This window comes from Eublepharis macularius, chromosome 12, assembly GCF_028583425.1.
Source record: "Eublepharis macularius isolate TG4126 chromosome 12, MPM_Emac_v1.0, whole genome shotgun sequence".
NCBI lineage: Eukaryota > Metazoa > Chordata > Lepidosauria > Squamata > Eublepharidae > Eublepharis > Eublepharis macularius.
This window is the reverse complement of record NC_072801.1, coordinates 21,167,244-21,194,599: the sequence shown is the minus strand read 5'-3', so window position 1 is coordinate 21,194,599 and position 27,356 is coordinate 21,167,244. Positions and strand designations below refer to the sequence as shown.

General features: G+C 43.6%; 1 protein-coding gene across 1 annotated transcript; it reads right to left on the bottom strand.

Annotated features, from left to right (window-relative positions):
• Positions 1-31: 31 nt before the first annotated feature.
• Positions 32-27,068, bottom strand: LOC129338677 (radial spoke head 10 homolog B-like). Its single transcript, XM_054993082.1, has 20 exons — positions 26,845-27,068; positions 25,493-25,568; positions 24,432-24,500; positions 23,286-23,459; positions 23,045-23,130; positions 22,420-22,540; positions 21,887-22,063; positions 21,065-21,206; positions 18,954-19,075; positions 17,000-17,189; positions 16,368-16,476; positions 13,161-13,240; positions 12,913-13,061; positions 10,746-10,853; positions 10,025-10,201; positions 8,596-8,730; positions 6,709-6,808; positions 5,003-5,137; positions 3,812-4,010; positions 32-1,126 (listed from the first exon to the last, which is right to left on the bottom strand). The coding sequence occupies exons 1-20, from the start codon at positions 27,066-27,068 to the stop codon at positions 916-918; spliced, it is 2,784 nt and encodes a 927-aa protein (XP_054849057.1). The 3' UTR covers positions 32-915.
• Positions 27,069-27,356: the final 288 nt, after the last annotated feature.

Below are 27,356 nucleotides of genomic sequence, written 5' to 3'. Positions count from 1 at the left end.
CCCCCGCTTTCTTTACTCTCAGACAAAGGAAAGTTTCGTGAGCCTGGGGGATATGCAAAGGTTGTCTTCTGGATCTTGAATTGCACAGGCCTGCTTCGAACTAATTCCAGGCAATGTAGTATATTGATTTTGGGAAGAAGGAAAGACTGGATAATCTTTCTTTATGGCAGGATGGATAAATTCAGTGTCTCCTTGAGCTTCTATGATCCTCTGGCAGGGGGATCATGAGCATAAGAGCAGTTTCTCACATCGGTGGTTCCTATCCTTTGCCATCTGAGACAAGTACTGTGACATGAATGTTTTGGGACAACAGCTGTAATGTTCTTGGTAGATGCGGGCAAGCTCTCCTTCCAGACAATTACGGAGGTTGCTCAGTTATTTTTTCAATAATCAAAACTATACACATTTATTGACATTTTATTCTGCCCAGATTGCTGGGCCTTCATTCCACACTCCCAACCATGAAGACTAGAAAGTTCACTTAGATTAAGGCAGCAGGGTACCAAATTAGAGTCCCTAAATAGTTTGTTTTAATTTCATGAAATTACTTAAACATGCATAGGACCCAAGACTGATACAGCATCACTACCACAAAGAATCAACGTTTTCAATGTTTAAGGGGGAAAACATCCTGGAATAAGTGTCTCGTCTAATTCCTACACATTTTACTTGCAAGTCAGTGTGAAACTCCAGTACTTTTTATCTGAACTTTATAAGTTGAGGCGTTAATGTTACTTGTGGATCCACACGATTACTCAACACTGGTTGCATTTAAATTTGATCAGAGATGCTGGAAGACCTCTGAAGAGGTTTCGATGTTTACTCCTCATAATTTCATAGAAATAATTTGTTGCTGATGTCCATACTGCAATGCTGTGATTCCAAAAGGGAATTTTTGACAGGCACGCAGCTCCATTATTTTTTCTTTTTCTTCCCTGCAGTCGCAGCTTTACTGCTTGGCAGTACTGGGGGCAAAACTGGAGACTCTTCCTTTGGGGGTGATTGTATCTGGACCATTCCCTCCTCGGCCTCTTTGCTCAAGCTTTCCTCATGCTCCAGGGCCGCTTTTTCTGCTGCTGCTTCTTCCAGCTTTCTGGCCTCTTCTGCTTCCCACATAGCATAAAGCCTGGGGGGATTAAAAAGGAAAGGCAAGAAGAAAAACGGGCTTTTAAAAAATGATATTCAGCCTCCAATTTATTTGATTTAAAGAAAAAAAACATGATAAAATACAATCATTTCAGCCCTATAACACCTAAACACCAATGGGTAGAGGAATCTTTAGCATGATGGACACAGTAAAAGTTTTCTATCACAAAAACTGCCAAGGGTTCAGAGAATACATTTATATTACTCTTTTTCTTGGCGGAACTTGAGGCTGTGTATAGAGATGGCTCCATATTGTTTTGGTTACTTTGAGCTCAAGGCTCACTTTGCCCTACGTAGAGTAACATTCGAATCCAGAACCACCTTAAAGAAGAGAGCTTGACTCTTGGAAGCTCATACCATGGAAATCTAGTTGGTCTTTTAAGGTGCTACTGAACTCAAATCTCATCCATTTTATAATTTTAATTCCCCTACGCTTCATGCATCCACTTGTGGTCCCAAGTTGTGTTACTTGAGCCCAGCACTTGTTTAGATAACTTCCTTACCTGCTCCTTTGAACATAGTGTCCTGGGAGACCTAACCCTGCACAAAAGTTTCCTCAACAAGAAAACAGTGACCGATTCCTGACCCCCCACCAATTCTAAAACATTCAATGCCTGAGTGTTTAAACATTCACCCTACTTGCTTTCTGTACCATATCTACTGCTTACAAATAACGTATTTACCTGAAAGAATATTATTATGAATGTAAGACAACAACTACTTAAAAAAAATGTTATGGACATACTTGTAAGTAAATGTAAGACAACCCCCTCTGGACGGCTCTCCTGGGGGCAGGGGAAACTTTAGTCTTCCTTTTTTGTAAATAACAGTAGTGCACTGACATGCACTCTTGCACTGAATGCACATGTAAGTTTTGTACGTATTCTTTCCCATGCGGGGGGAGCTAATTAGGATCTAGTGACATAAGCAGTTCCAGTAAGTCAGTGCTGTTGAGCACTGCAGGTTTAGTTTCATAGCAGATGTGAAAAGCTCCAAATGTTCAAAGTTGCTGGACTGCTGGTCCACCTAGCTCAGTCCTATCTGTTCTGACTGGCAGCAGCTTTGGGGCAGAGATGGGTCTTTCCAAACACCTATGGACCAAGAGAGTTTTCAGTGAAGATGGGGTTGGGCTGAACCTGCGTCTGTCCGCATGCAAAGCAAGTCCTTTAGCATTGAACTACAGGCTGCTTAAAGTAGTATCAGCTGGGTTTTTTTTAAACCAAAATGTTACATTAGATGGACTATGAACTAGTTTGTAAAGTCCACATTCCTAATAACTTCCCATGGAAAGCGAGATGGAACAGATGAAGGAACAGCCATGATGACTACTGACCATCATTTTAACCCTAGTTTAAAAGCCGTTCCAAGTTCATTTCGCAGGGGCTAACATCGTCTTGCTCTAAGAGCAGATATTGCTTTCCTCAAGAGAATGAACATTCCTGCATAAGAAAATTTAACTTCAAGGGGACCTGAGTGATTTTAAAAAATGGTTTTCATTTACCATGACCAGGTGGCTTTGAAAAACATAGGGCAAGGCTGGGTCCTGTAGGAGCCAGATTTCAAAAGGATTAAAAAGTCCTATGTGAGGATTGCACTGGCTTGTTCATAATGCTTGAGCTAGGTTGTGGCAGGCTAAAAGAGCCTCTGAGAAGAAAGGAATTTGTACAAGAGGGTCCCCTGGTGTAAGAAAAATCTCTCTTCCAAAAGACATGGAAGAAAACTATGTGGACAAAATACCCATCCTCTTTTTAGTCTCCCTTGTGGCTTATTTTCAGAGTGTGGGATTTGCTGTACTGTGGTTTATTACCATGCCTCCGAACATCTGAAGCCATGCTGTGGTTGCACAAGAGGATGCAGCGCAGCACAACAGATCCCTGCGAAGGAAGCAGAAGAAGGCACCACTTGCTGTTAAGCAGGGCTTTTTTTCTGGGAAAAGAGGTAGTGGAACTCAGGACCGTACAATGACGTCACTGGTTCAGCTGGAACAAGGGGGGTGTTTTTTAAAGTTGAAATCGCCCTCGGCGAAAATGGTCACATGGCTGGTGGCCAGGGCCGGCGCGCCCATTGAGGCCAGGTAGGCGGTGGCCTCAGGCGCGGGGTGCTGGAGGGAGCGCTGGAGGAGGCACGGGGGGCGAGCACGCGCCACAAAGCAGCAGCCTCCTATCCCTCCCACCCCGCGCCGCCGCGGGCAGGCATCTGCGACGGCACAGGCAACCAAGCGGGAGAGCTCGGAGGCCACCCACCGCAGTGATCGGGCCGGCGACGGCGTGTGTGCTCCCGTGATGACGTCACACGTGACATCATCATGCAGGCTGGTGCGCTTGCACGGGGGGGGCACCCGGCTGGCCGGCTGCAAGCGCCGCAAACCCTTGCGCCGCCCCTGCCGGTGGCCCCACCCCCTGATCTCCAGACAGAGGGAAGTTTAGATTGCCCTCTGCACCAGCCATGTGACCATTTTCAAGAGGCGCTGGAACTCAGTTCCACCGCATTCCAGCTGGAAAAAAGCGCTGCTGTTAGTCTGATCAAAAGGCCAGTTTGCATGAAAGGATCGTGGCAGAGTTAGATGTATGCCTGGACCTTCTTAACACGGCTCCACTGAAAAAGCAATCAGCCTGTACTACAACCTGGAGGACTTAAAACACACTGCAAAGGCCAATAAACTCACCGAGCTTCCTCCTCCTCCTCCTCGATCCTCCTCCGCTCGGCCAGCTCCGCCTCCTGCACCCGGTTGTCCAAAATGGTCTCTTTCACCACTTGCAAGTGCTTATAGTTAGCAAAAAAATTGCTCACAAAGAAGATATAAATGCGACTCATCCACAAACTGAGTTGGTCCTTAATGTCATCTTTGGCTTTTTCCAGTTTTTCTGTTAAACAAGAAAAAGATCAAACATTTTAAAATTAGTAATTCCACTACACAGTTCAAATGCTGTGATTTGATTTAAAAGTCAGTTTATATTCTGGAAATACTGAAGGGAAAAAGGCCAGTGTGTTTTAGTTTCATTGTTTTCTTCTTTTGATAGAGACTGATAGAGGAGAAGTTGCCTTTTCTCTGTTCTTCTACTGCCCTCTTATGGATGAAATCCCACTTTTCCAGATGACTACACACCCTTCTGTCAATCACACCCTGAAACATCTTTCCCCCTTCTCGCTCCCTATTTTGTATTAACATCCAGCCCAAATAAGACTTCTGGGGAACCTAAAAGGTTCAGGACAGAAAAATGTACTTCTTCAGAGATAACTTTCTTGGAAAAATAGCATCTTAAACACTAACAAGATTTCATTTCAGAATCAACTTTTCTGGACTAGAACCCATTTCTTCAGAAGAAAAAAAATCATAATCTCTTTTATTTTACAAAACTTATATCCCACCTTTCTGCCCTCACAAAGGCCACCAAAGCAGCTGCTAAATTAAAGCATACGCAATAAAATCTCATTTTAAAACCGACGAAAAATCATTAATACTAGAGCTAAAATACATACAATACATAAAAGCAACATCAGTTCTGATACAAGCACTTAAAATAAGAGACTGCAGGTGGAAAACTCCATCCTCAGTGATGACAAGTTGGATCCTTCCATTCTGCTAGAGGAAGGGATTTCTTCTGGCGGAAAGAGTATTCTCATACACCACAGGAAAGCACCTCCCGTAGTGTAATGAAGTGACAGGATCCAACCCAATGTGTGTTGTGACACAGACCTTTTTTGTCCCTAATATAATCAAACAACTAGTATTTGTTTAATTGGGCAGTTGCCAAAGACATGGGAATGTATCATTTAAACATGTACAAGCAGAGCAAGGTGGACTGCAGTGATGAAAAAGAGAGAGCACCTCTGCTGCACAGTCAAATTCTCTCACCAGCTAATTCTTTTAGAGGAGTTGTGAGAAGGGAGATGTGCTCCTCTTCTGGGCCTGGCAGAGTCTGAGCTCCTGTTTCCTCTTTGTCATCTGCAGGCATTACATCAGAGATGAAGGTGACGTTCAGAGTTGTAGCTGAATGGAAAGTAAAATAATGCAAAGCTGATGAATAGGTGCCTCCCCCCTCATTTTCATTTCAAGTTCTAAAACAAAAGATGGGGTAGGGGGAGTGGCAGCAGAGCATTCTCTCCCCAGATATACCATGTTGCCAACTCTGGCTTGGAAAATTCCTGGAGATTTGGGGGCAGTGCCTGGGGAAAGCAGAGTTTGGGGATGTCAGGCTATGGATGACAGGACACAGCAGACTAATCTCTGGCCCATTTGCAGTAAGACACAAGCACTTAGTCAAATGGAGTTTATTCGGAAATTGGATCATTTCCATATGCAGGTCCATAGGACTACTTAGAGCAAGACAGACATCTAAGCAGCATGAGCAGAAGTTGACAGTAATGACATCATGTGAAAGACACTTCTCTTTTACCACTCTGGTTTACTTCTTCTGTCCCCCTCAACAGTAAACAATCCGTTGGTGCTCTTTTTGTGTGAGAACGTTTTACATATTTATGTTATCACGTTGAGTTACTAGGAAGCCAGACACAGCATTTTCTGGGAATGAACACAAAGTCATAAACACTGGAAGCTGCTGTAGTTCAACTGATAACCACCTGTGAAAGCCTGAGAAAGAATAGTTAGGACATTAGCAAAGTGACATTGGGCTATTGCTAGATACACTGGATTCAGCAGAACAGAATAAAAATTGGCATGGATGGGGCTCAGACGTGACAGGGGAGAGGACGGAGAGCTCAGCAGCAATGTGATGCCATAGAGTCCACCCCCACTGAAGCTGTTGTTTTCTCCAGGGGAGCTGATCCCTGTAGCCTCAAGATCAGTTGTAATTCCCGTAGAACTCCAGGCACCATCTAGAGATTGGTAACCCTAACCAGAATCATCTGAAGCCAGCCTTGAGGTGGAAGCAATGTCCGATGACAAGGCTAGCACTCCATGCCTTTCTGATCTAGGTGCATTTTGAATCCCTGCATGGATGGAGTCTTGATTACATCGGTGAAAGCTGGAAAACAGTCTTGAGGTTTCCCAACTCTGTGTTTGGCCCATAAGGCCAACTTCATTTCCTCTCCGTTTCTCTAGTACTTCTTTTCTCCTGCCCTTCCTCGGGAAAGATCAGAGCAGCATACTTGGTTCTCCCTTCTTCACTGTATCCTCACAACCATGTGATTCTACCCCACTGAGAAACACAACCCCCCCCCCCTCCCAGGAGTCACACACATGCATGTGCACAGTTTAGACTCAGGGTTACATATTCCTGAGGGTTGTTCTCTTTGGCTTACATAATTTTTTAACAGTGCTTTTGTACACTCTTTGTATTTTGTAAAGAAGAATTTCCAGAACTCAATACTCAAAGTAAGAAAGAAACAAAACAGTGACAGGCTAGTTTTCTGCATGCAAGGAGTTGGTATCTAGTGGAGTTTTAGTCCGCAAACCACTTGCCATTCTGCTGCAGAACAGTGCCACTTTTTGGTTGCTATTGTTCAGCCATGCCCTTTACCTGCTGATTTTTGCAGCCACCAAACAAGCCCTTTGGCACCAATGGGCACAAAGCTACAGACACAAGAACTTGAGCTGCTCACCTGCATTACTTCCTTGTACAGAGCTTGCTCTTGATCGATGGGGGGATTTCGAACTGTGCTGGGACGTTTTCTCCTCTTTCCCACCATCCTTGGATTTTTTCTTCCATGGAAAAGGAATAGGAAAATCATATGAATCGAGGGCAGACAAAGTGACCTGTTATATCTACAAGGGGTGGATGGTAAAAGCACAGTGACCCCATCAAAACGAGGGCCTCACCCACACATTCCAGGTCCGTGCTGTCTGAAGGGAGCTCAGTTTGGGCCTGAAAAGTTAGGAAAATGGCATAACCGGAGAGGTTAAGCACAGTCTGAACCAAGCCCACAGGTGCCTGAAAATAGTTTGCAAAACCACTGGGAGCTCTGCATACAGAACTGCCAGTGCAGGCCTAGTCTGACAGGGCCGAAGGAAGATTAGGAAACATGGTAACACGGGCTTAGGCATCCCTGGCATCTCCAGTTAAAAGAAGCAGGTGACGCAAAAGGCATCTGCTCGCGACCCTGAAGAGCTGCTACCGGTCAGAACAGGCACTAATGACCTTGAGAGACCAATGGCCTGACTCAGTAGAAGGCAGCTCTATTTACTGCCCCTTCAGATCTCATTTCTGCCAAGAAGTGCTCCACAAATGCTCTTTTAAGTATTTTTTAGAGTAACAACAACAGCAAAAAGGAGGAAAATACAAATCTATATTCAGTCACGGGGACTGAGACTATTGTTGTTTTTAATTCAACCCACAGCCTACATTATTTCTCCCCTCTTCTATTTTATCCTCATAACAGCTGTGGAGAAACGCCATTCTGTTTGTGGAGTTAACGTTCTATGGGCTGCAGAGGGGAGGGGCCAGTTCTGGAGTAGAATGTGATTGGAAGGAGAGCCAGTCAGTTGGTGGAGGGGAGTTGGAAGTTGACAGTTGGTGGCTGGGGAGTGGAGGGAGAGATGGCTCTGAGGGGGGATGGAGATCTAATGTAACCACAGGAGTCAAAGGATTGAGCCTGCCCTACACAACATCTAATTAGGGCATGAGGGAGATAGAGAAGGGGGTTTCTCTTTCTGTTTTATTATGCCTTTCGTTCACTGTATATTTGCCTGTGTATAGTTAGAAGTTAAATAAGTTTTGGAATATATGAAGGAAGAAAGCTCTTCTGTTCCATATAGTCCCCCAACTGCTTGGGCCCACTAGCAGAGGAGGGAGGTTAGGAGGCTGTCCCGCCTAACCAGGACCCACTACAGGGACAGTGGTGGCACCAACTACCCGGAGACAGGAAAGTGAGCCGGCTCCTCCAGGTGCTAGGTTAGGCAAGGGAGGGGTAGGCCAAGCGGGGTCTACCAGTGGGAGGAAAGGCCCCGTTTCGCCACAACAACCCTTTGAGGTGAGAGATGGCAACTGGTCAAAGATCCATAGGTTATGTTCTGTGAACGGAGGAGTCTTTGTCAAGCAAGGAAAGCTCTTGCTCTAGAGAAAGGTACTACTATCAGTGGAACAAAACCTTTGGATCAAACCCCACATTTCTCCACAATGATGTCACATTCAAACAATAAGTGCCACACTGAGAGATCTCTGTCTTTTGGTGCTACACCTCTGAAGATGCCAGCCACAGCTGCTGGCGAAACGTCAGGAACTACAATGCCAAGACCACAGCAATACAGCCCGGAAAACCCACAACAACCATCAATAAGTGCTGCTGCTGCTCTCCTGACGTGGGTATTTCTGACAGGGGATCTGAATGCATTTCTTCCCAGATCCAAGCCCCAAAACATTTACATTCCAGACAACAGCACTCTGATTCTTTAGAGACAGCTGAATCTGAGAGTTTGCTTTATTTTTCTTCACTCATTTACTTACAGGACCACAAGGGGAGAGGGCAGAAAGGAAATCCATTCCCACCAACCTTTGTCTTTGTTTTCGAAGCGTCAACAAAATGCACAATCCTGCTTGCGGAAGACTTGGTGCTAACATAGCCAGCGGCCGTGTAACCAGTTTCATTGCTTGTTTCGCCACTGCTTGTACTTCTGGTCTGAAATGACTGGGGGGGGGGGCAGGAATAGACAAGCTGGTATCCAGAGACATACAGAGACAATCTCCAAACATGGAAATTGCACTTTGCCATCAACAGACCTATCTTTCATGAATCTATCAAGACCCACTTTTGAAACTATCTGTGCTAGTGACCGTCACAAGTTTCACAAGTGATACATGAAAAACAAAGTTCTCTCTTTGGTCTCTCCTGTTGCCTCAAAGTTCATTTCCAATATATTTGCACCCACCTAAAGGGGTAAAAAAGTAATGTCAGGGGATAGATTGGGGAAAGGTGAAGTGCAGGAGTTGAAGAAACCAAGCTCCACACGTTATGTTTTTTAAAGCAGATTTGCTGGCAACACTTCTTTATTTAAAAGAAAATATTACAGGCAGACTGAATGGAGAGGGTCTTGTAGAACATGTATGTAAGCCACAGAGCCCTCTGCTGAGGAACAAGATTCAACTAGTATTTGTATAATTTCTTTGGTTACACAAAGGCAACTATTCTTAAGTGGTCCATCGAGGAGAAGCAGGGGTCATTTCACAGAAAAAGAGCTGGAGGAACTCATTAGCATATGCCACACACCTTGCCATCACTGGAAGTGTGTTATTAGCACAACTCATTTACATATGCCACACCCCCTGACATCACTTATCCTGGCTGTTTTGGACCCAATCCTGGCCATTCAGGGCCGAAATTGGGCCCAAAATGGCAAAGGGGGCTGAAAATGGCCAAAAAGGGGCCCAAAATGGTCAGGATCGGGCCGCTGCTGAGCGGGAGAATGATCCACCACCTGTCAGACGCCCGATCCAGGCCATTTCGGCCCCAATCCAGGCTGAAACAGGCCCAAAATGGCCAAGAGTGGGCGGGGCCACCTGACATGTGACCTCTTTGGGGAACTGCTGGAACTGTGTTTCTGTGCGTTCCCCCCTCAAAATGAGCCCTGAGGAGAAGTAAATCACAGTTACAGAAGAGACCAGTTATCAGCATTTTGCATCAGTAGATGGCAATTTTCTCATTGCTTCTCCCAGCACATACACCATGAACCAAAGTTAAAACTGAAGGCCTGCACTTAGCTTTTAAGGCCTTGAAGTCTAATCCAAAGCATTTTTACTTCTGCACAGGCAGAAGAGGAAGGATCACAGCACCCCTCGCCTACCTGCTTCGTTTACTCTTCCATCAGACCTCACTTCCCATCTCTGCTTCATCACGAAGGGGCCACATTTAAAAAGTTGGGGCTACCATTGCTGCTTCTAAAATTTGGCCCTAGATGCGACAGAGCTGACAACAAATAATTTACCTGACGAGAAGACAGCTCCTGAGTCAGAGAAGAAATCTTGGCTCCTTCGGAGTAGCTGCTCGGTTGGCTGCTGCTTCCCAGCTGGCTGGCCTGTTCCGCCTGCTGCTTCAACATTTCATCGGTGACATAAAGCACTGCACAGTCAAGGAGAGCTTCAAAAAACTCCAAGAAAACAAGCTGGAGGAGAAAGCAAAAGCATGGTCTGGGAGTTCCTTGTCTAGCGGGCAATTATTAAATGCAATTATTTTAAAAAATTGGATTAGGACTGCAGTGTGAGGAATGGTTTAAAGAGTCAAATAGTATATTCAATGGTCTAGTTCTCACTGAGGTGGCGAACCTATGGCTGCATCCACACATCATTGGACATTGTGCTATGGTTCTTCGATAGCAATCATCTTAATTTCATTGTCTTGTCTACACAGGGAAAGACAGTGGCAAATGGCAGCCATAGCACAGTGACGGTGCAACATCAAAAGACATCTAGCCTGTGCTTAGAGTCAGCCAAATTGTACGGGGAGCCCCTGTTGCTGGTCATCAGTTATGTTGATTAAGGAGAGGGGATTGTAGCCCAAAATTCAACATCATCGTTCCTAAATCAACATGGCTCTGCTTTTTGCATAAAGAAAAGCCCAAGCCCTGGCAAGCTACTGGCTCTTATTACTGCCACAGCAGTTCATATCTACATCACTTATTCTGCATTTTTACTATTAAACAAACATACCTCTTTCTCCAAATTGATGTAATCTCCATCCCGGACAAAAGGACTGTCTTTCGCCAGAATATCCACAATTTGTGTAGCAGTTAATTGCTTGTTTATGAGTCTTAGATCCTGGAGATTTGAAATGTATTTTATATGTTTTATTAAAATTATGCATACAGACACCCAACATTTTGTGTTATCCATTTTCTTCTTTCCCTTTTGAAACATACAGATTGGAGGTCATCTTGGGATTCTAAGGCAGCAATAAACAGAAACTTCCAGATTTGCAGAAAAATCCCAAAACTTAAAAAAAGGTTTTAACACCACCCCCACCCCCAGAAAACTAGAGAAGCAATTTGCACACAACATTGCAACTTTTTGTTAAAGTGCACAGGATTTCTTTTTAAGTAAGAAGCAGATCGAAAAAGGGAAGCAAAAATGTTCAGGAGTTTCAGGGAGATTAGGTAATAATGCAAAAACTCTGCCATCAAAACTCTGGGATTCTCTCCCCAAGGGAACTCCTCTGTCTCTTTCTGTTGCTATCTTCTGCCAGCAGTTGGAATGTTTTGTTTGGCATTCCCTCAGTGGTTTCCTCCTTCCTGCCATATGTTTTAATTGTTTTTATGTTTTTAGCTCTGGTTTTAATTGTTTTCATGATGCGTTTTTGTTTGTTTTAGTGGTTTTTTAAGATGTGCTTTTATTATGCATGTATTGATTCGTTAGCTGCTTTGATGGTCATTATGAGGGCAGAAATGTGGGGTGTCAATTTTGTAAAAATAATTAAGAGGCTACAGAGTGAAAAAGCAGTGACGGGCAGGCTAGAGGATAAGCAGATGGGAAGTAGGAGCCAGCAGATGGTATGAGATTTCCCCTCTCCCATGAAAACTCCTGAACCCCCTTTCATGCTCCTCTACTGGCCTTCTATACATCTGCTTAGAACAATTTTTTAGAAGGATGCCTACATATTTTAGAGAGATATTTTCACAATTCCAGAGTGATACCACAAGACACAAAAGAGACCTCCAGCTGGAACATACTTAACAGTATCATATTCTTTTGGCATAAAAATCCAACTATACATGCATCATAGCTTAACTTGCTACACTAACTTTCCCCTATTCAATCCAGAGCAATTTAATGCTTAGAGACACCAAGGTACATTGACCCCTTATCTTGGACCACTCCCAATGGTAACGATTTCCCCCATGCAGAGATTATATATTAATAGGACTGCATGCTGAAAAGCAAAACACAGAGCATATTCTCTATGCAATCGTAAGTATGTGGAATGAAAAGAAAGTACTAGCTGTGGTTAACAACACCAATTCAACCTTCATCACTTCTCCAGGACATTCACCTTTTAGAAAAACCATCATGTCTGAAAGGTGGACCCTTTCAAGATAGCAAGTGGCTAATTATTAGCAACCCCACTCCTACTCTCTTCTGGTATGTCTACTTACGATTGTTAATTGCCAACAATATGAGCCTGCCAAGCTCAAATGTCCATACCAAATGCCCTAAACACACACACAGTGGCAGTCCATCCCTTTAATGCTACCTTGAGGAAGGTATGTAAGACAGTCCTATTCGAGGAGCATTTAGTGGAAGGTGAATTTTTCCACCAGATTTGGCTGTGGGTTTTTCCCAATCCTGTGCGTTGTAAACACTTGTGTGTTTTAAATCAGGATGCTTTTTAATTGGTAGATGGTGCATTTTAACCTGTTCAATTTTTTTTATATCCTTGCAACATGATTGCTGCATTGGAAAAGAGCAATAGTCCAGTAGCAATGATAAGACTGACAAAATTAGTGGTAGGGTATGAGTTTTCGTGAGCCATAGCTCACTTTAGTATCTGAAGACATGAGCTGTGGCTCACAAAAGTTCATACCCTACCACTAATTTGGTTAGTCTTATAGGTGCTACTAGACTCTTGCTCTTTTCCACTGCTACAGACAGACTAACATGGCTACTCTTCTTGATCTATCTCCATGGTTGCTGCATTATTCACCATATTGACTCCCAATAAGATATGGTGGGACAGAAATGTTTAAAGCAAACAAACAAAATAATGCAATATTTAACATTCATCTCTCATTGTGGTAAAAAAAGCAGCTACTGTGTGAGCTCTTGACCCACCTCCCAAGGGGGAGGCCTCACTCAGACCCCATAAATGAACCCCCCAAATTACTTTCAGCATCCAGACGAAATGCCGCATTTTCATAGTAGGCTCATAAGGGGCTAAGGCGTTTGGTCTACAGAAATCTCTGTAAATCTCCCAGCACCTGTCGATGTAATTGATCGCGTAGACTGTTTCTTGCCGTTCACTGAACAAGATGCCTGTGAGAAGAGTAGCAAAAAAGCAGAGTTTTTTTAAAAAAACCTGTGTAACTACTTGAGAAATACGGGAGCACAAGGGGGAAGAGGGATAGATTCTACCTTTTATTTGACAGGCATTGGGGAGGATGTTCTTAGCCATCATTTTGGAGAAGCACTTGAACAGACGAGGACTCTTATCACTAAAAAAAAAGCCAGAAGAGAAAATATACGACAGCTGCTTTGGACTCTTGTTAAACCTGATACTTGAATATTTCCAAAGTTTGGGGGGAATTCATATTTACTTTGTTTGGATAAGCTGCATGATCTGTATCTGTTGATAAGATAGGGGCACGCCCATCCCTTTTGATGGAACAGTGCATACACGTGGAGGCAGAAGGTTTGGTTGGTGCAAGGACCGCTGGGTCAGCAAGAAGAGCATAAGGCTCCCTGGCACACCCTCTGGACAGACAAAGATTTCATCTTCCACAAGATTCATCAGAAAGGGGCCAGGCCACCTACACTGCATAAAGCTGTACGGGGGGGGGGGGGGGAGAGAGATGCTCAAGGGTTCCCCGCTTTCCCCACCACCACCTCAGCCTTCTCTTCCCCTTCCCACAATCGCCAGTTTTGTCCCTATTTAGAAAAAATGCTTTGTGTATAAGGTTGCTAAGCGACCTCATAATGCCTACCAGGATCTAGCCTGGCTTTTTAAAGAGGTCTCTTCTACATTTTTAATTGTTTTTTATTTTATTATATTGATAAACTGCTCTCCCCACAAGCAGGCTGAGCGGGTAACATCAATCAATAAAATCACAATAAAATACGTTAACACATAAACACAATTAAATACATTAAAATAATGAAAATCAGTACATTTTATAAAGTGTTTAAAATCCTCTCTATATATTTACTTGCAGTTTTTTCCCCTGCCTTTCTCTTCCACTCTTCCCCCTTGGAATGGCATATGCCCTTTTCTGCAGCCCTGGGGCACCAGATGTATCCTGGCAATTGTCAGGCATCCCTAGGGGCACATAGAGTGTACATAGAGTGCATATAGCACCTCAGATACTGCTGAAACAGTATGAAAGCTGCCTCCTCCAGCCACTGCCTGGCTGCATGGTCACTGCTTGCTGCCACAGCAACAGCCCTCAGGCACCCAGATACAGAGGGGCTGTGGCTCAGTGACAGAGCATTTTCTTGGCATGCAGAAGGTCTCAGGTTCAATTACTAGCATCTTCAGTTAAAAGGATTAGGTCACAGGTGAAGGACCTACACCTGAGACCCTGGAAAGCTGCTGCCAGACAGAGTAGACAAAACGGCTATCAGGCTCTGCCAGTCAGATCCTCAGTTACTTCACTGCAGACACTTCAAGAGTCCAGTTAAAGTTTCTTTATTAGAGATCCATCAGAATCAGTGCACTCAGACGTAAAGGAGAAAAGCAATGTTAGTTATAGGGCAAGGTTCCTGCCCTAGGATAAGGACCATTAGAATTTAGGTGCGCAAGGCCTAGAAGGTTGGATGGTGTAGGGGAGGGGAAGACAAGGACGAGCTCATTTCATGTCTCAGGGAGAAAAGGCACTTCAAGGACACTTTCCTATGCCAGTCGAGAAAGTGAAAGTAGCCACCTGCAAGATAAGCGATTCACAGCTACACAGTTAGACAGCTACACCGATATTTCTTTACACGTTCTCAGAGGCCCAGAATACAATACAAAGTATAATAGGCACACATGGCAGATAAGCAGGGTGCATCTGACAACGGCCTTTGATAGATCAATGGTCTGGTTCCATATAATTTTAATTTAATTTAATTTATTACATTTATATTCCGCCCTCCCCGCATCAGCGGGCTCAGGGCAGATAACAACAATTCAACATATTAAATATCACTAAAAACTTTAAAAACTCTACATCTAATCATTAAAATTACAACTATGCAGATATAAAAATTTCATATATATACATATAAATAAAGAGGCAACACATAGTTTAAAGTCGGCGTTCTGTACAGCAGTTCTTCCCAGAGCAAATATATGAAGTATAAAGTATGGACAACAGCATCTGCATAGGAGGGCATATGATTTAACCCCCTCCACCTCAATTGAGGGGGCACCGCCTGGCATCAACCATATGCCTGGCGGAATAGCTCTGTCTTACAGGCCCAGCGAAATGCTAGCAAATCTTGCCGGGCCCTGGTCTCATGAGACAGAGCATTCCACCAGGCCAGGGCCAGGACTGAAAAGGCCCTGGCCCTGGTCGATGCCAGGCGGGCCTCCCTAGGGCCAGAGACCTTTAAAAGATGTTTCCCACCTGATCGAAGAGTCCTCCGGAGCTCATATGGGGAGAGATGGTCCCGTAGATACGTCGGTCCCAGTCCGCATAGGGCTTTATAGGTTAACACTAAAACCTTGAACCTGATTCGGTACTCTACTGGTAACCAATGCAGCTGGTGTAGCACAGGCGTAATATGCTCCCACACCGGTGCTCCAACGATGACCCACGCCGCTGCATTCTGTACCAGCTGTAACCGCCAGATCAGGCCCATGGGAAGCCCAGCATAGAGTGCGTTACAGTAGTCCAACCTAGAGGTGACCATTGCTTGGACCACTGTAGTCAAGTCGCGGGGCGATAAATAGGGGGCGAGTTGCCTGGCCTGCCGAAGATAATAAAAGGAAGACCTGGCAATCTCAGTGATCTGGTCCTCCATCTTCAGGGAGGAATCCAGAATCACCCCCAGGCTCCTAACTCTTGGGGCCAGTGTAAGCACTGCCCCATTGAGTGTAGGAAGCTGGGGTCCTGAAGCCATCCCCCCACGACTCAAGTACAGGATCTCTGTCTTCGTAGGATTCAATTTCAGCCGACTTTGTCTCAACCAACCAGCCACAGCCTCGAAAACACGCTTCAGGACATCCGGAGTCGATCCAGGCCGTCCATCCAACAACAGATAAAGCTGGGTGTCATCCACGTATTGGTGACACCCAACCCCGAAACTCCGCACCAGCCGGGCGAGGGGGCGCATATAGATATTAAATAGTAGTGGGGAGAGTATCCAACTGCATATATAAGGCAGCTTCATATGGGTAAAGTAAGATGGAAGGGGCACAGAAAGAAAAAGGAAGTATTCTCCACTTCTGAGACACAATCCATGCCAGGGAAAAAATTCAGAGCTGCAATGCCCATATTTGCATTAAAGACAGGCATAATGAGCCACCCAGCAGTTTGTGCTCACAATCAGGAATCTCTCCAAATTTGGCAGCGCCTCTTCTCAGCTGACACCCAAAGTCCCTCCTGATACCAGCTCCTCAGCCGGGCAAACAAGCTCACTCACCCAAACTCCTTGTGATAGATGTGGAATGACAAATATATCAGGTAAGTCAAAAACATTCGAAGCAGCATCGTCTCATAAGGGGAGTGAATCTCTTCAAGTAAATTTTTATCTGCAAACACAAACAAGGTGGAAAAAACCAAGAGGCCAATAGCATAAATCCAAAAAGATTTGCATGGTTGAAAAAAAAAAGGGGGGGGATCCACAAGTCATGCGCAGAATACAGTGAACATCTTGTCATCCAATATATCTGCTAAGCATTTGAACTGTGTCTCCCAGATCACCTCTGATTTGGCCCTCAGTGTTCAGGATCAGAAAAATTAATTTACCCTACTACGTTTAAAGAAATGGATGGGGGACAATAAATGTGTCCAAAAATAACTTATACATCCCCAGCTCCTTTCTTTGCAGCCATTAATGATTAAATAAAGAAGATTTTTAAGCCTACAGAAATATCCCCACCCACAATCACCAAGTTTGCCCAAGTATTTTGGATTTTTACACCCCTTAACTTCAACACAAATATTTTGAATCCCACAAACTGCACATTGGGCTCTCGGTTATATTTCAATCCTGTCACTCAGCCACAACCATTAAAATATTAGGTGAATAAGCTATGCATGGGGACTACCAACCGTTCAGGATCCGATCCATATCGGCAAGGGTAACGTTGCAATGATGGAACCGGCAGTCCTTTAAGAAGCGCCAGAACTGAAGCTTGGTCATCAGGAAGGTGTTGTCAAGAGAGTGGTCATACCCTAAGCTGCTGTAAAAGGTGTAGATTTTCCTCAGTTCTGAGATATGCCTCAGCACGGCAAACTCTGTCTGCAGAAAGCAGTGAATGAAATCAAACATTTCCGTCACTGGTCAGTCAAACAGAGGAGATTCTGGGACTTGAACAGGAAACATAATGAGTATCATGTCCTGGCCTAGGAAGATGGCTTTATTGTTAATGTTAATCATGATGATGATGTCATTTAAGTACAGAGGGAAATGGGGCACATGGCACTCTAGGCCCGTGACTGGCAGGTAGCTTAAAGTCCCCAGATCAGCCAAACTTGGTTAATGCTAGGATAATCCAATACAGCAATGTGCAAGCAATTTACCTGTTCCAGTAAAAGACACTATTGCACTTATTAATCAGATTTTCCCAGAGGATGTAACAGCCTTATTCCACCATTGTCTGACAACCAGTTACTTCCAATGGGACAACGAATTCTATGAACAGATGGATGGAGTGGCCATGGGGAGCCCACTCAGCCCAGTTATAGCAAACTTCTACATGGAAAATTTTGAAAAAACAGCTCTAGAATCAGCACCCCACAAACCTAGTATATGGTTCCGGTTTGTGGATGATACATTTATCATTTGGAGCCATGGGGAGGAAGAATTGATGGGGTTTTTGAATCATCTCAACAACATCCACCTGAACATACAATTCACAATGGAGAAAGAAATCGAGGGAAAACTCCCATTCCTGGATACCTTGGTCATCCGCAAAGCAAACTTTCAGTTAGGTCACAAGGTCTACAGGAAACCAACTCACACTGATCGGTACTTACACAAAAACTCCAATCACCACCCCCGACATAAAAGAGGCATAATGAAAACATTAGTGGATCGTGCAAGACGGATATGTGAGCCGCACTTTCTCAGTGAGGAAATTAATCATCTAAACCACGCACTTCAGGCAAATGGCTACTCCAGAAATGAAATCCGAAGAGCAATCAAACCCAGGAGGAATCAAACAACCAAGGAAAAACAGTCTCCTACAGGAAAAGTGTTTTTGCCATATATCAAAGGAATTACTGATCAGATGGGAAAGCTTATGAAAAAGCATAACCTTCAAGCAGTATTCAGACCCACCCGAAAAATACAACAGATGCTACGATCAGCAAAAGACAGTAGAGACCCCCTCACCTCTGCAGGAGTATACCGTATACCCTGCAGCTGTGGACAAGTTTACATCGGGACCACAAAGCGTAGCATCCAGACAAGAATAAAAGAACATGAAAGACACTGCAGACTTGGACAACCTGAAAAATCAGCAGTGGCGGAACATAGCCTAACTCAAACAGGGCACAGTATCTTATTCCAGGACACCAAAATACTGGACAACACTTCCAACTACTTTGTCAGACTGCACAGGGAAGCCATTGAAATTCACAAGCATAAGCAAAACTTCAACAGGAAAGAAGAAACCTTAAGAATGAACAGAGCATGGTTTCCAGTTCTGAAAAACACCAGGCTAACAAAACATTCTATCCCCGACAATAGCCCTGCAGAGAAGATTAGCACATCAAGTACCAATCCATATGCAAAAGAACCTCCTCAGGATACAGTGAAGCCTCCTGCCATTAGCATTCCACACCCTGGGAAACTCTTACAGGATGACTCAGCTCAACCCCACCCCTCCTGAGTAGATACAAATGACCTACATCTTTTCCACACTGTGACACTGAGAGATCTCTGTCTTTTGGTGCTACACCTCTGAAGATGCCAGCCACAGCTGCTGGCGAAACGTCAGGAACTAAAATGCCAAGACCACGGCAATACAGCCCGGAAAACCCACAACAACCATCAATTTACCTGTTTGATTTCTTCTGCCCTGTCTTTTTCTGGAAATATAGCCAACAAGGTTGATATGTCTATTTCGATGGTTGATCCAAGTACAGGCAAACTTCCTGGGCCGTCAACCACTCTGATACTTTCTTCGCAACGGGGAAAAACAAATGCACACAAAGTAAATCATTTCCTCATTTTCCAAACAAGACAAAACAGATGAAAGGCAAGAAGTGCCTTTCAGCAATGTAACTGGAAAGCCAGCTGCATCCTCTTCTGGGAGGAGATGATCTGACCAGCGTTATCCATGCCTTCATCACCTCCAAGTTTGACTAACACAGTACTGTCCACCTGTGTTCAGAAACTGGTATAGAAAACACCTGCTGGTATACTGACCAAGCCACACCATATCGTGCCACTGCTGAAACATTTTCACTGTTTGCCAAGTGGGGGTTCGGGCATGATTGAAAAGGCTGGTATATGCCATAAACTGTCTGGGATCAAGTGACCTGCAATCTCTAGTGGTCATTTGCTCAGGAGCCAAGATCTATTTCAGAGACCTTTTCTAGGAGCCCCATCATCAGAGATTAGGGCCGTTTCCAGACAGCTTACCTGCCTCCGGAACATCGTGCCATCTTGCGGGGAAAACACGAAATATCGCGTTTTCTCACGCGAGTTTTGCGTGACGTCGCGTGACGTCACGCAAAACTTGCGCGAGAAAATGCAATATTTCGCGTTTTCGCCGCAAGATGGCGCGACGTTCCGGAGGCAGGTAAGCCGTCTGGAAACGGCCCAGGTGATGCTTACCACTGAGGGGCCTTTTGGGAGGCGGTGCTGTCTCTGAAGCTCCCTCCTGCAAAAGACCTGTCGGGTGCCATCATTATCATCACTTAGGCCAAATCCATACTTTTTACCAGAATTTTAAATTAGTAATTTTTTAAAAAGAGCTGCTGGAATTAAGATTGCTAGGCTGTTCCTCGATTCTTTTTTAATTTTAGTAATATTTTATTGATGGTGTGCAATTTTGATATTTGTATGGTACCTGGTAGACTATTTTTTTAACTTCGCTGATAGCCTGCCTTTCTTGATGAGACTCAAGGCTAATTGCAAAATTAGAAGACAATGTAGTAAAAACAGTATCATACATACTATGAACAATACAAACAATTTTAAAAAGATTACAAAATTAGAAACAATGGAAAGATGTGAACTAGGTGGTGAGGCTATGTGAAAGATGAACAAATATATGTATAAGTGCCTAGACAGTGCTTTAAATATACTTTAAAAGGCAAGATAAGAGGGGCAATATTGAGAGCTGATTCAGCATTGAACCAAAGGCCCCATTAGTCCATCATGCTGTTTCTTGCAATGGCCAAAGAGATGCCCCAGGAAGAACCCCCCAAGCACAGCAGAAAGGTAATAGCTCCCCCCCCCACCTAATACAGCCAGTTCTTTCATGAATTGTCTAGTTGCCTTTAATAACCATCTAAGTCAGCAGGCATCAACAAATCCTGCGGCAGTGAATTTGACAAATTAATTCATGCCTTGCATAAAGAAGACTCACATGCATGCCCAAGCACAGGACAGGTTGCACAAGTGAGTTCACAAGAATTAATACTGAGTCAGACTATCAGGGTCAGCCTTGAATAATCTCTGGCAGTGGCTCTCCAGGGCCGAAGGCAGAGGTCTTTCAAATTACCCGTTACCCAGTCCATTAAACTCGAAATGGTAGGGATGGAACCTGGGACCTTATGCATGCCACACGGATGCTCTAGCCACTGAGCTGCTACAGGTGAAGAACCTGCTACAATTGCTGTGAAGAACATTATGCCTGGCTTTGCCAACTCTCACTTATTATTACCATACATTTCCAGTGGGTAGGTGTGGTGGTCTGCAGTAGAAGATCAAGATTCGAGTCAGTAGCACCTTAAAGACCAACAAGATTTCCAAGGTTTTGACTCTTGAAAACTTATACTCTGGAAATTTTATTGATCTTTAAGATACTACAGGATTCAAATCTTGCTATATTACCATGTGTATTTTACAAATAAATCATGAACAAACAGGTTCTCCTTTTATAAATGACCGGATTAGCATATACCTATTTTCACCCTCCTTTTGCAATTCAGTCCACTCACCAGTGCCAAAAGGATTCGGAGTGCAAATGCCGCTCAGATTCTGTGCATTCATGTCATCAATCTTAAAAGCTGGGTACTCTGCTATATGATCATATACAAATTCACCTTCGTACACACGCCCATTCTTGAACACAAGCTTACCCTGGTGAAAAAAAGCAAAATATAGTTCAAACCTACATCTTGATTTATGGTGACCCCTATTTGCATAGTGCAATTAAGTTTACTATTGAATCATTTACATCCTGCATTAATCATACACACAATAAACAATTAATTGGGGGGAAAGTTTTCAGGGCTCCAGTAAGCATAAGAGTCCAACAATCCACAAACATGGGATGCTCTTGTATGTAACTTTCTATATTGAATTGTTGAATAGTGAACTGAATTGCCTGATACTTTTTGCAAGAAATTACTTATTATGTTATGTTTCTTATGTAGTATACTACGTCTTTCTCCAGTGCTTTACACTTTGGTGTGGTTTGTTTGTCCAAGTCACCGGGATTAGTCTTTTTCTTTTCGCAAGATTGTTCTAGCCAGAGTCCCAATTCCTGGTCATTCTAGTAGGTGATGGAATGTAGGATGAATGAACTGAATGCTGGGAACTGGCTACGCACGCATGCAGACATAAGACACCAACCACATGTTGGGAAATGCAGCCACTCTTTCCAGTGGTTTATTTGGAAGCATTGTATCTCAGACAATACAGTCATAAAATGGCACTCAAGCATTTTGTGATAAAAAATTAAAACACTAAAACAACTCTGCCTCTTCTCGCCGGATCTGAAAATAGCCTAACCACTAATAATTCGACAGCTTTCTTACCGTGCCATGCTTTTTATTGAAAACCCATTGTCCATCGTACATGGCTCCAGAGGCAAAGAAGAATTTTCCATGGCCATGGCGGTCCCCGTTGACAAAGTCTCCCATGAACTCATTCCTCAAGGGATACTGTGACCCAGGTATTCTCTTCAGATACCAAGTGTGGGTACCGTACCCATGCTGGAAAAGATTTTTAAAAAATACATTGGGAGAACTTTTCAGCATACTCAAAATCAGAGGAAGAGCATCAAAGCTTACCGTGTGGTTTGCCTGCATTTTAAACTCTGTTTAAAAGAAATCTCTGGGTGAAGTTACAACAGCCCTGCTTTCCAATGGACCTTTGTTTAACCGAGGAGAGCTTGTGATGGACCTAAGGTCACCCAGTGAGCTTCCATGCAAGAAGTGGTGATTCGAACCAGGATCTCCCAGGATCCTAGTCTGACATCCTATCCACTATGCCACACTGACTCTCAAGGCTTTTAAGAAGTTCTAAGTTCTGGATCTTTACTGATCTTTTTTCAAAATTTGAACCTTACCTGTATTCCATTCACCCACTGCCCAGTATATTCCTGATTTGTCGTCAACCATCTCATCCGACCTTCGCCATGACGCACGCCTCTCTCCCACTGGCCTTCATAAATATTGCCAGAATTGTAACTATTAGGGAAACAAATGAACAATAAAACCAACTGTGCAATAATCAGGTCAGTATTAACAGTATCAAGACCAACGGCAGTTTTATGTATGAATGTTCTATTTTCTTTTGAATTTAGCAAAAGCAGCCAGTAAGTGTTTATTTCCAACTGAGGAAACCCCCTTATATGGCACTGTGGTGGGTTGGACAAGGTGGCTTTTTGCCCCTTCCAAAGGAAGCAACATTAAAAAAAAAGAGGCCTATTATTAATTAGTCCTTAAGTTGTATTGGCTGGTGTGCTTGATGTAGAGGTCTAGGTTCACATGAAGCTCACCATCATCCAGTTACTCTCCCTCTGTCTGACTTACCTCATAAGATTGTTGTAAGAAATGGGGAAAATGTATGCTAACTAGAGGAAGGTGGGATACCGATGTTCTGAATTATTAAATAATCAGAAGAGATTAGTCTCCTGTACCTATTATAACTTTAAAACAGCGGCAAACAAAGAGGGATCGGGGAGGACTTACCATCTTATCCCCCATCCACTTTTGATATTGTTTACAAAGTCCCCTTCATACCAGGAAGAGCCTTCCCGGTTGTAATAAATGGTGCCCTAAAAGTAAAGCGGATGAACATTTTAACAAGCGAATGCTTAAGCACCTACAACTTTTTATTATTTTATGCACACTGAATGCGTAGTCACTACTCCTGAGCTTCCCATGCATCATCCAGTCAGCCTTGATGCTTCATCCAGCATGTTTTAGTTACCTTGCCATGTCTCTTGCCTTCAAACCACTGGCCAATATATGACACTGGATAGCTGCCGCACTTGTACATGCCAAAGCCATGCCTGATGCCGTTCTTCACCTCGCCTTCATAGACGCTGCCGTCGGGCCAAGTGTAACTGCCATGATGCATCTGCACATTCTTCACAAAGTTTCCCTGAAGGGATAAATGCAGGGGTCATTTCATAGAAAAAGAGCTGGAGGGACTCATTAGCATAACTTATTAGCATATGCCACACACCTTGACACCATCAGAAGTGTGTCATTAGCATAACTGATTTGCATATGCCACACCCCCTGACTTCACCTATCCTGGCTGTTTTGGACCCAATCCTGGCCATTCAGGGCCGAAATTGGGCCCAAAATGGCAAAAAGGGCCTGACAATGGCCAAAAAGGGGCCCAAAATGGTCAGGATTGGGCCGCTGCTGAGTGGGAGAGTGATCTACCACCCGTCAGAGGCCCGATCTGGTCCGTTTCAGCCCCAATCCAGGCTGAAACAGGCCCCAAATGGCCGAGAGTCAGGTGGGTGGGGCCACCTGTCATGTGACCTTTTTGGAGAACTGCCAGAACTGTGTTCTGGCACGTTCCCCCTCGAAATGAGCCCTGGATAAATGTATGGAATATAGATTTGCTACTAAAATGAAAAGGACTGTCCTATTTTCCATGGGAAAAGATGGAAGCATCTGTCTGTCTGGATGATTGTTTTGAAGATATTGACGTTTGCCAAACATTGCCCTTGAGTTATCACAGTAGGGATAAATATGGCTCAAATCCTGACAATCTGGACAAACCCCAATGTCTGGAAGTCTAAGCTGGGCTCGGTTAAGAGATCAAGAATGCTCTGTAGACTCGCACGGTTTTTTCCCTCCTCCCTCCTATGTGTACATCCCTTGGGCAAAAGATATAAGCAAGGGCTCCCCCTCCCTGATGCCATGGTGCTGATCTGTATTGGGGCCCCACATGCCTGTTATTTAAGGAGAAGAATTGCTTGAGACTTCTGATCATAGATCTCACAGCAATGCATCAGCTTTGATCCAGAGAGTCTGTCATGCACAAGTAAGGGATTTCCCAACTTTGGCCTGCAGTACTGCTAGCTGTAACAATGCTCCATGTCACATTGGTCCTTACCTCATACTTCACTCCATCAGCCCATGTATAAGTTCCTTTTCCATGCATGAGTCCTTCTGAAAACATGCCCTTCAAAATGAAATATAAGCTCAATATTTTCCCCCTTTTTAAGTTTTATGCTGAATCCTGGAACAAATATAGTTCTTATCCTGAGCTCTTCCTCTATTCCAGAGGTAGGCAAAAAGCTAGACTGTAGTGCACCAGAGGATCCACAATGCCTGCTGGTGGCATGAACACAAGCTAGAATGCCGGACTAAATGCCTTTATCCAGTAAGGCACTTTCTGGTTTCAGTGAGATTTCGGATCACTTAACGCAAATGAGTAGTGGATCAGAGAGCCTGAATATGCACTCCTAGCTTTTGAAACTCATCAGAACATTGGGGATTCAAGTTTTTAAAAATCTAGAGCATGCAAAGCTAAAGTCAGCTGATTCCTGCTCTAATCAGTAGAATCCAGCAGTGGTCAGAGACTCAAGCTGATTTCAGGAGGTAAGTCTGTATTCAGGAGGTTAAAGATTTAACGAAGTACTTATTTACATTGTGGTTTCATTCACACATGCAGTTTGCTGAACAACCCAGCATAACTCTTTGCCTATCATACACAATAGCTATTTTATATGGCTGTGGGAACACCACACATAACCCTCAACGCCTCTATGCTCCACAATAAATTATGTTTTAACACAACTATTATAAAGATGCAGGGTTGGTGCAATAAAACAACCAAAAACTAATGTTAGTCCAGCTTGTACTTCGAGGCTGACTCCTCCTGCATCCTTCAGATGAAAAGCAGCAACTGGCTACTCCTGAAAGCAGTATGTATTTTAGCTCCCAGTACCATAAAACTATCACACAGTACATGGCTAAAAAAAAATACAGTAAGATGCAATGCTCCAGCCATCCACCTGCAAACAAAAGAAATTATCACAGAATGGGAAAAATCATTACATGAAACCACTCCCCTGTTCCAAGGAATTAAACCAGACTACTACATTTAATGCCTATCAAGGGTACTCCCTGCACACCCAAAGATAACATATGGATCCACAGCATTATACTCACTTGATATACATTTCCTCCTTGGAATTTTGCTATACCTTCTCCCTCATACAACCCATGGACTTTTTCTCCTTCATAGCTACAGAGGAAACAAGCTAAAGATGAAAACTAACAGTGAATAAATCAGTATAATTAGTAAATAATGTATGTTATCTGCTTTAACAAACTGTTTTACTTTACATTAACTGTTTTACTTTACATTTTGTAAAGTAAAGTACTTCTTACTACAGTGCTGTGGGACAATGCCTTACATAGTAAACATTTCACTTTTGTGCATTTCTCACAACATTCTCTTCGACTCTAGCTCCGAGCTGCCTTTTGTAAGTGCGTGATAGCAGCAGCAGAGGGACCAGTAGGAAGACTTATTTATTCAGAAATTCAGAAAAATGTTTATTGCATATGGCCAAAGGCCATCACAACCGAGCAGATAAAATACACAAGTAAAACATGAACAAAAAACAAAGCTATCATGTTAAAAGCACATAAAAGTACATTAAAATGCTTTAGCACCTTCGTTATATACAGGTGAATTTATTTATTCAAGTTATATAGCCCACCTTTCTTCCATAAAACTTAAAGCAGAGCACATGGGGTTCACAGAAGTTCTCCCAACCCGGCACTGACTAGATTCAGACACAAATAGCTTTAGCAAGGCTGCCAAGCAATGAGCTTTTGGTGGTTAAAGTCTGCAACTAGGTTCTAAGGGTCCTGCGTACAAATTTGACTTGGGAAGGCCCATGTTATCCTATATGTTCCTACCCAGGAATCTGAATCACAGGAAGAGGCCCTCCTGACCATCCAATCAATCAGAGAAGCTTTTGGTGGGTATGCAAGAGAAGGGCACCTCAGCGGTAGTCCCATTATAGAACTACCTCCCCAAGGAGGTGTGTGTGGCCTCCTCGCTGTCAATTTTTAGGAGACAATTGAAGATAGTTTTATTGAGGCCTGCATTTGATTTAGTTTATCTTTTTACTGGCAGTATTAAACTCTGGTTTTTAATGTATTTGTATGACTTTTTTAACATTGTAAGCTGCCTTGATTGCTGTAAAGTAGAAAGGCAGCTAATAAATATTTTATGTAAAATAAATGAACAGATAAATAACATTTTCCACCGTGTCAGGAAGCTTGCGGGCTGAATTTCAGGCTAATCTCTATCTACCTCACAGGGCTTTTGCAAAGATAAAGGAAAGAATCCCACAACAATATAGGCTGCCTTGAGCTTCTTAGAGGAAGCGAATGATTTTTTAAAATGTTATATAAATAAGTACCCATTTCAAACAGCACATATGAATTTAGACTTGGACAGTGACTCCCAGACAGCAATCCTGGTTTCTAAACAAGTTTCCAGGTTTTACCTTTCTACAATAAGTTGTGTGAGAATGGGCTCTTCGTATTCCACGGGTTCAGGGGGTGGGGGTTCCTCGCAGGGTTTGGGCTCTTCGTGGGGTAGCGAACTCGCCTGATGATTCTCAAGTTGATTTCCACCCACTGACTGTAAAGAAGCAGTGGACTCCTGAATGGGTTCGTGTATGGCAGCTTTTTCTCCCTTTTTGCCATTTTTCTTCTTCTCTTTGCCCATATTGTTGCTGCTGCTAAAAATGGGACCAGAATTAGGGTTTCTTGCCGTCTGATGGCTCAAGTAGGGAAGAGAGACAACAACGCTGAAGCAAAATTCACCGTTAACAAACAAAATTTCACACACCACACACTGATTTTTCTCCCTCTGGTTGTCAAAGGGTGCTTTTCTCAAGAATGGAAATGTTTATATCCATCTATTACTTACAGAAGAACAAAGTACTTCTAAGAAGTCTTCTTACAGCCCTTCCGTGCCCAGACTACAGTTAACGGCGGCAGCGGCTGTCGCCAT

Excerpts from the sequence above, each read along its gene's own strand:
- LOC129338677 (XM_054993082.1), bottom strand. The coding sequence starts at position 27,068 with ATGGGCAAAGAGAAGAAGAAAAATGGCAAAAAGGGAGAAAAAGCTGCC. Across the intron at positions 24,501-25,492 it reads AAGGAGGAAATGTATATCAA|GGCATGTTTTCAGAAGGACT; the intron begins GTGAGTATAATG and ends TTCATTTTGAAG. Across the intron at positions 5,138-6,708 it reads TGTACAAGGAAGTAATGCAG|CTACAACTCTGAACGTCACC; the intron begins GTGAGCAGCTCA and ends CTTTCCATTCAG.